The sequence below is a fragment of the Garra rufa genome, chromosome 1 (assembly GCF_049309525.1).
Source record: "Garra rufa chromosome 1, GarRuf1.0, whole genome shotgun sequence".
Taxonomy (NCBI): Eukaryota; Metazoa; Chordata; class Actinopteri; order Cypriniformes; family Cyprinidae; genus Garra; species Garra rufa.
The window spans coordinates 35,018,877-35,028,296 of record NC_133361.1 but is presented as its reverse complement, the minus strand read 5'-3'; the positions used below and the strand labels follow the sequence as shown (position 1 = coordinate 35,028,296).

At 35.1% G+C, this 9,420-nt stretch overlaps 1 protein-coding gene across 1 annotated transcript in view; it reads left to right on the top strand.

The window, feature by feature from the left end:
* The first annotated feature begins 2,626 nt into the window (after positions 1-2,626).
* The window catches only part of retreg3 (reticulophagy regulator family member 3), a 13,481-nt gene continuing 6,687 nt past the window's right edge, over positions 2,627-9,420 (top strand). Inside the window, exons 1-6 of the mRNA XM_073839240.1 lie at positions 2,627-3,208; positions 5,746-5,852; positions 7,121-7,151; positions 7,264-7,390; positions 7,690-7,774; positions 7,865-8,002. Of these exons, the coding sequence (XP_073695341.1) occupies positions 2,976-3,208; positions 5,746-5,852; positions 7,121-7,151; positions 7,264-7,390; positions 7,690-7,774; positions 7,865-8,002 (721 nt within the window). The 5' untranslated portion in view covers positions 2,627-2,975. The remainder of the gene's footprint in view (positions 3,209-5,745; positions 5,853-7,120; positions 7,152-7,263; positions 7,391-7,689; positions 7,775-7,864; positions 8,003-9,420) is intronic.

The window sequence follows — 9,420 nt, the reverse complement described above, 5'->3', positions numbered from 1 at the left end:
AAAGAACAGACTTGAGAGCATTATTGACGTAATGCATGACGTAGGACGTATGGGTTTACATTAAACAACATCAAAGCTGCGCGTTAGTTGCGCAAACAGAGGAAACCGACAATGGAGGAAACTGGCAATACTAAGAAAATTCAGGTCAAGTTTAAATTACAGGTTATTTATTAAATATATCAGGTACAGCAATAAGTTTCACTTATTGCCTTAATTTAATAGCCTATATTGTGATATTGTGATAATAGTAGTTACTAAATTACTGTTGGCAAAAAATGACATTGCAATAAATATTAAGTTTACTGTTTATTTTTACATCAAAGTGGTTTTCAACATTTTGATACCAATATTTGATTCCAAATATCACGGTCTCCTTGAGATTGTTTTTTAATTGTTTTATTTCTTTTTCTTTTTTTTTATTAATATCATATAAAACATTTATTTATATTATTACATTTTGAAAATATGTATTAAAAGATCAATTTATTCAGTTTGAATACACTACCAGTCAGAAGTTTTTGAACAGTAAGAGTTTCAATGTTTTTTAAAGAAGTCTCTTCTGTTAACCAGGCCTGCATTTATTTGATAAAAGTACAGGAAAAACATATATAACACAAATATTTTTAATATTTAAAATGACTGTTTTCTATTTGAATATATTTTAAAATGTATTCCTGTGGTAAAAGCTCAATTTTCAGCATCATTACTCCAGTCTTCAGTGTCATACGATCCTTCAGAAATCATTCTAATATACTGACTTGCTGTTGAAGAAACATTTATTATTATTATTATTATTATTATTATTATCAATATTTTAAAAATATTTTCAGGATTCTTTGATAAATAAACAGATCCAAAGATTAGCATTTATCTGAAATAAAAAAACTTTTGTAACATTATACACTATATCATTCAAAAGCTTAAAATAAATACTTTTATTTAGCAAGGACGCTTTAAATTGATCAAACGTGATGATAAAGACATTTACAATGTTACAAAAGATTTCTATTTCAGATAAATGCTGTTCTTCTGAACTTTCTATTCATCAAAGACACCGGAACAAATTCTACTCAGCTGTTTTTAACATAATAATAAATGTTTTTTGAGCAGCAAATCAGAATATTAGAAGGATTTTCAAATAAAAAAAGTATTCAAAATTAATTGATCATTAAAATAAAAAGCAGTTATTTTAAATACTAAAAATATTTGTAAATTTTTTACTGTTTTAGCTGTACTTTGGATGAAATAAATGCATACTTGGTGAGCAGAAGAGACTTTTTTTTCTTTCTTTTTTTAAAATGCTTTATTAACAACAAGTGACATGCAATACATAATCTACAACAAGACCAAAAGCATTTTACATGCCTTAACAATAGGGAACAAGAAAAGAATAAAAAATAAAATAAATAAATAAAATAAAATAAAATAAATATACATACACAGTCAAAGAGGGTACAAGTTCACAAGAAAATGTTACAGGAGAAGCATATTTTAACTTCTTAATAGCTTTTTTTTTTTTTAACAGTATATCTACATACATTTTAATCTCCTTTTTAAGGACCACAAAAAGAGGATTTGCTTTTTGTGAGTTTGCTTTTATGTATGTGAAATTTACAGAAAAATGTAATAAAATTTATAATAAAACCAACATCCTTTGAGGAGTGATCATTAATAAAATAGCCCCAAATCACATGTTTATAAGATAAGGAAAATGTTTTTAAAATATTATCAGCAATGAAAGCCTTTACATTATTCCAAAAGTACTGGGTATATTTGCAGGGCCAAAATAAATGAAAGATTGTTTCAGTGGATGATTGACAGAAAGAGCATTTTAAGTCAATATCAATTTTAAATTTTTGCAGGAATTCTTTTGTAGGATAAACTCTATGAATTAATTTATATGAGATTTCTTTAACCTTATTTGTAAGGAGGAATTTTTGAGGTAAAGATCAAACTCGAGTCCAATTAACATTCTGAAAGATATTGTTCCAATAAAAAATTATATGGGGCGTAGAGATAATCTCATTTAAAAACAAAGATCTGATTTTATAATTGTTCGGTTTTAGACCAGATAGAGCAGAAGAGACTTCTTTAAAAAACATCCAAAATCCTACTGTTCAAAAACTTTTGACTAGAAGTGTATCTTGCTAATTCAGTAGATTTTTTTTTTTTGCATTTATTATTTTGATATATTGCAACATTCACTTTTGGCTCTCAGCCCTCAATCAAGATGGGTTTTTGGTCCATGATCCATCATTGTGAAAAATTTGGGCGCCTCTGCACTAAAGATGTATAAACCTTAACAATAAAACACAAAATACTTTTTTGGTATTTTTTTAAATAAAATTTCATTATAAAAGGATGTTATGTGTTGCTGTTTTATCAACCATACTCCCCGGATACTACGACAATAATAATCCAGCTGACAACCATTTAATTCATTAGTTGAGTTTACTTTACGCGTATGACACCCTTTTATAACAAACAAACGTAGTTTTTGCTGGGGACATTTTGAAAGTACTTTATGAATGATTGGTGGACGCATTTGAAGAGAGAGTTCATGGATAGGTGTCGGTTGTTATTCACTAGCTCTGACGGTAATCCTGATGCCATTGGCCAGATCAAGCCCGTCCTCCGCAGCTCTCACTGTTGCTCCCGCGACAAAAACAACGACTGGACATGACAGCAGCACGGTGACAACATAAAAGAAAACCCGTGCAGACACTTAAACGTGTAAATATAGAAAATTAGACTTAATAATGGGCTTTATTTCACATTCGCTCTGTATCAACGGCGGCAGCCTCTTTAACGCACGAGGTCTGCCTACTGCTGCTCTGCCCTGAGCAGCTTCATGCTAAGCTAGCTGGCGATACACACATTCAGATCATTTCTAAATCACGGGTTTTATTTTTAGCGTTCATTTACTGTAGATTTACTTGATACTTTTGCTGTCACGTTTTGCGAAACACGTAAGTATGGCTCATATGGGTGGAGCAGAAGACGCGGCTGAAGGGAGCGGTTGCTCGGGAAAGCTGCGCTCCGGCGTCGGCCTCAGCGAGAGTCAAGAGCAGCACCGAGCGGTGAAAGCAATGCTGATGGAGCGCTTGGGACCACACGAACGCCTGCTTACCTATCTGCAGTCTGTACTGCTGTGGGAGAGACCCTTTCACAGCGTCCTACTGTACACGGCTGCCAATGTCATGTTCTGGTGAGTGGATGAGCTTTATCTCCACGGATTTATCTCTAACGTTACTCGGGCTCTGTTTACAACCTAGTGCTTTCAGTTGAGACGTTTACATTATTCATGAACATTTTGAGGATCTTGTATAAGCCTTTCTTGTTTTATCTGGATACATACGTGTCGGCAGACTTTTGCCCCTTTAATTTAAGATAAGAAACAGATGGCCAGGCTGGGTGCCTATATTTAGACAGTGAGCTCTGGCTGTGTTGCTGCTACTGTAAACTCAATGCTGTGTGCACACACTTTGTGTTTTTGTAAATTACTTTGTGATTGACGAAACAGTTATCTTTAATCTTGTGTTAGGTACCATGTTTGACAGTTTTTGCTAAGGCCTGTTAAGCAGAGATCAGTTTGCACTGCATTGCTGTGCCCTATATGTTACATGTTGTTTTCCAGCTCCTACTGTCAGTACTGACCGGTTGATAACTTCACAGCACAACGAGAGACAATGCCGTACACGCATATAATGTGTATTTGCATTTACTGTTAGTATGTTTAATAATATTGCCAATTAACATATTATGTTCCCAAACCGGTTTGTTGGGCCTGGCCTTACAGTGGTATGATTTCTTGCTCATGCCTTAAGACTTTTCTCAGGCCTGCCTTTGCTGTTAGTACACACTCTGAAATTTGTGCTTCTAAAGTCAACATAAGTTCAAAATGGACTCCATTTAATTTTGAATGCATGTCCTGGTATTGAGTCATTCATTTCTGCAGTTATTACAAGAATGTTTTTGCCTTAGTAAGCTTTAATCAAAATGTAATAATATCCTCTGAAATATTATGTATATTTGTGGCTAACCACAAATGCCTTTTGTCCAACCGATTAGTACAGCCCAAAACATGACAATAATCGATCATTTTCAGTAGCAATAATCAGCAAAATATGTGAGCTTTGCTTGGATCAGTGGCATTGTTTACGTTCAATATGGCCGATTGATGGTGCGTCGTGAAAACACTCTATTGACCCAAAGTTTCCTTTCTACCAACAAGGAACCCATATATCTATAATATATGACTTCTCTTTTTTTAGCTAATGAAAAATAATCACAATAATAATATTAATCAATAGCCAAATATATATTTAAAGTTGACCAGTTATTCCCCTATTTATAAATTAAAAAGTCTCAGGTGTCCCCAAAATGTATCTGTGAAGTCTCAGCTCAAAGTACCCCACAGATCATTTATTATATCATTTTAAAAATGGCCATTTTGAGTGGAATCAGAAACATGCTTTCATGCATGTGTGTTTAAATGAAAATGAGCTGTTGCTCCCTGCCCCCTTTTCCAGAATAGAACTGTGCCTTTACAGCTCATACCTCAGATACTCTGCTAAAAAAACATCTGTTTGGTTTTGATTATCATGTCTAATGTGCTGAAATCATGCGTTTTAAACCATATTAGCTTAAACTTTTGAATGTAGGGTTTTTTGAGCGTGGACAGAAAGCGGCTGTCACACGGCATGTGAGTACTAAACTAAGTTCTCTTTCATGTCTTATTGCGCTTAAACTGTCAAATACACACAAGTTTATGTTAAAAACACAGGAATTACAAAAACAGTCTGTTATGTCTGTAAAGGTAAACAGCTGGGAAAGAAATGCCTTGTTTATGTTAGATCTGTGTGGCAGCAGCCGCAGGGTAATATACAGTAAATAAATCAATAACATGCATTAAGGCTTTTTGGCCTTCTATTCAAATCCTTAATGGATAAAGTCCTAATAATTTTGATTCCAACAGAATTGGGTTGTGAACGAGTCTAAAAACTGTAGGTGAAATTCTTCAGGGAAAGATGTGCAGGGAAGAATTGCTATAGGATTGATGGATCTTTTTCTTCACCGTTCAGGCATACAGTCTTTATTCACTTAGTGCGGTCACCCTCTCCATCAGAGAAATATTCTCTCTGATCTTATTATCTCCTTTTATCTGCCTCGGTGAACAGCGGAGGAACCGCTTGTGGCATTTCTGTGCTTGTAAAGACATTTATTTTTTAATTTTTTTACCGCAGCCCATCCCATTCAGAAATAAAGTATCACCACCATCTTAGAACCTCATTTCAACCCTACGCTTAAATACGGTTGTAGTGGTTTTAACAGGTCATGTGCGAATGCCGTTTGATCTAGTCATCAAACAGCATTCGCTGTCTGGTTTCATGCCGAGAGATCAGTAGAATTCAGCCAGGTCTCGGTGCCGGCTCACCTTTTGGTCAAGTACTGGAGCCCATAGCTGTAATTAGCCATGCTGTGAAACTGTTGGAAATCACAACTGTTCATGCAGCACACGTCGTCTCTGAGATTCGCACAGGAAGACAGTGGGACCGGAAACACCTGTGGAACAAAGGTTTCCTCATACATTCAGCATGATAAATGCATGACAGATGTCATCGCAAGGTTTTGGTCAGAGTGATTCCACAACAGAGCTGCTGATGCAGTATAGAGTGCACATTGTAATCCAAAAAACAATGAGAGTACAAATAATGGACTACAGTCTGTGTGATCTCTTCTCAGGTTTTTTGCTCTGAGCTCTTTGAGGTTGCTCTTTCTGCTGGCATCGGGTCTGGCTCTGACTGTTTGTGTCGACACTTGGAGGAATAAGATCTGGCCTAAGATTAGAGGTAAAATTTACCCTCCTCTATTGCTTGTTTACTACTACCACTTACCATTCAATAGTTTTTGAACAGAATTTTTTTTTAATGGTTTTTAAGTCTCTTCTGCTCACCAAGCCTGCATTTATTTGATCCAAAGTACTTCAAAAGCAGTAAAATTTTGAAATATTTTTACTATGTTTCCTTTGATTGAATATATTTTAAAATGTAATTTATTCCTGTGATCAAAGCAACATTTTCAGCATCATTACTCCAGTCTTCAGTGTCACATGATCCTTCAGAAATCATTCTAATATGCTGATTTGCTGTTCAAGAAACATTATTTTATTATCAGTATTTAAAAACAATTGAGTAGATTTTTTTTTCAAGATTCTTTGATGACCAGAAAGATCCAAAGATCAGCATTCTTTTTTGAAATTATAGAAATTAATACTTTTATTCAGCAAGGATGCTTTAAATTGATCAAAAGTGATTATGAAGACATTTATAATGTTACAAACGATTGCTATTTTAAATAAATGCTGTTCTTCTGGGCTTTCTAATCATCAAATAAACCTGAAAAAATTATACTCTGTTGTTTTTAACATACTAATAATAATAATAGTAGCAAATCAGCATATTAGAATGATTTCTGAAGGATCATGTGATTAAAGTAATGCTAAAATTCAGTACTGAAATCACAGGAATAAATTTCATTTTAAAATATATTCAAATAGAAAACAGTTATTTTATTTTTTATGTTTTTTGCTGTACTTGAAATAAATGCAGGCTTGATGAGCAGAAGAGACTTCTATTAAAAAAAAAAAAACATTAAAAATCTTACTGTTCAAGAGCTTTTGACTGGTAGTACATAAGACCTCATCTTTCTTCCATCTTTCTGTTTATTATATTAATATTAATCATACTGGCTGTAATTAAAACCTCAGTATTCCCTGTGCTGTGACCCACTCAGGTTTCATTTTCTTCCTGCCAATCCACACTGCTTCTAGAGAGTTGTGAAATTGACATTCCCACAGTGCATTTCCAGGAACTGAACAATATCGACCTGAATCAATATTTCACATGCAGCTGTTACACAGTGGCTTATTAGCATTTGATCTACATTCTAGGAAGTCTTTAATAGAACTAAAACCAGATTCTAAATTAAAAGTCAAAGTTACTCTCACAAAACCTGTCAGAATACTCATATTTTTGATTGACGTGAAAATGTAATTGAGTAAAAAGTCTTGTAATACTCACAAATGTACCTGACATGGTTTGTTTTTGCTCTCTTATAGTTAAAAGACAAGATGAGAGTGAGAATGAAAGGTAAAGACTGATCTATTTGTTCTCTTTTAGGTTTTTGCAGTGTCGTTTTAGAGTTGAGAGCTGTTTATTTTTATTTAATAATTCTCTCTGTTCTTCTCTGATTGGCTTACAGCTGGGGTTTGGTGCAGCCTGGGACTTTGAGTGTGCCTGAATTATGCCACCACTTGGCTGAAGTTTGGGTTACAGGCTCCTCCTGTGCAACAGATATTGTGCAGTTCAAAAGGCAAAATCCAGGGAAGGTGAGATTGCGTCCAAACCAAAAACACTATTAAGACCAACTGTATAGTGTGTGTGTAGCCAGACTTTTGTCTTACGGAAAATAGTTTGGTCCAGACTTTCTGAGCAACATGTAAACATGCAGCATGTAAAGTGACCAACCACAATGCATTTTGTTTTGCATTTGTGTCTTAGAAGGCCTTTCATTGTTATTATGGCTTCTATGACTGCTTTGTGAGGTTGTATATTGTTGATATAATATACATAGACTTTGTTTTAATGTCAAACATTTAATAAATCACAAAGCTTTATTGTTTTGCAGTTTTGTATGCTGGTTTGTGGCCTGTTCACCTCAGTGGCCATGGTGGGGCGCCACATCCCTGGACTGGCACTGTCATACATGGCTTGTGAGTAGCAGAAATCCTTCAGGGCTTACTCATCCTCTCCAGTGCCTTAACAACTGCAAAATATTTACTTTCTGTGTCTCTCTTCCTCAGTGCTGGCCGTATTGCTGTGCCCATTGGCTTTGTATTATCGGCTGTGGCAACGTGCATGTGTCAAGCTGGAGCCGGCCCTGCAGTGGCTGGACTTCAGTGCCAAAGGATACATGATGTCAAAGCCTATAGATAACCAGTGTAAGTACACTGTAGATCTATACAGTTTGAATCCCAAAAAAATAAAGTGTGGACTGATGTCATGATGAGGGCAAATTCTGCCTTTTGTACAGTTGAGTTCAAAAGTTTCCATACACCTTGCAGAATCTGCTAAATATAATTTTTTTTTGACAAAAATAAGAGGATCATACAAAATGCATGTTGTTATTTTTTATTAAGCACTGACCTGAATAATATATTTCACGAAAAAGATGTTTACATACAGTCCACAAGATAAAATAATAGGTGAATTTATAAAAATGACCCTGTTCAAAATTTTACATACATTTGATTCTTAATACTGTGTTGTTACCTGAATGATCCACAACTCTGTTTTTCTTTATGGTGATAGTTGTTCATGAACCCCTTGTTTTTTTCTTAAAGCTAAACTGCCCACTGTTCTTCAGAAACATTTTTCAGGTCCCACAAATTCTTTGGTTTTTCAGCATTTTTTTGGATTTGAACCTTTTCCAACAATGACTATATGATTTTGACATCCATCTTTTTTGAGGACAACTGAGGGACTCATGCAACTATTACAGAGGGTTTAAACTAGGGGTGGGCATAGATTAATTTTTTTAATCTAGATTAATCTAGATTAAATCTTGGAATTAATCTAGATTAATCTAGATTAAAATGGCTAATTTGAATTCTGCTGAAGGCATTCAGAATATGTGTGCTACCCAAATAATGACTAAAAGTAAGTCTTCGAGAACGGGCCAGGTGGCGCATTAGATCAGGCGCTCATCTCCTGTTTCCAAAATGCATCACAAACTGCTTGACAATTGCATTTACAACATAATTACCTATACAAACTTGTGTAACCAAGTACTTCTGCGCAAAAGGCTGCACGACGTGCGCGTGCTGCACAGACGCGCACCGGCATGGATATCTGCGTGCATAGTCTTGGGTTAAACTGCGTTGCTTTTAGAAGCGTCAATTCAGTTGTTGCATATAGTTTAATGTATTTATTTCGGGATTATCAAAGTAAATTATAACTCACGTGCCCCAGTAAAAAGGGTCTAGCAACGCACCTGCCCTGAAGCGGCTTCATAACTGTATCAATGTCAGCACGTCTCGTTTGATGTGGTAATTTCACAGAAGTTGAAGACTCGTTCTCGCCCCCTACAGTGCAATTCGACTAGGTATACGTCATCCGCGCTAAAATATCAAGGTGAAAGTCATCATATCTTGCGTAGTTTAGACCCCAGCTCCCAACCCAACTTTGAGAATAGATTAACGGCGATATTTTTTTTATCGCCCGATAAGAGTCTCACGTTAACGCAGCACGTTAACGCCGATAACGGCCCACCACTAGTTTAAACATTCACTAATGCTTCAGAAGGAAACACAATGCATTAAGAGTCTTTTTGAACAGAATAAAGATGTGTACATTTTTT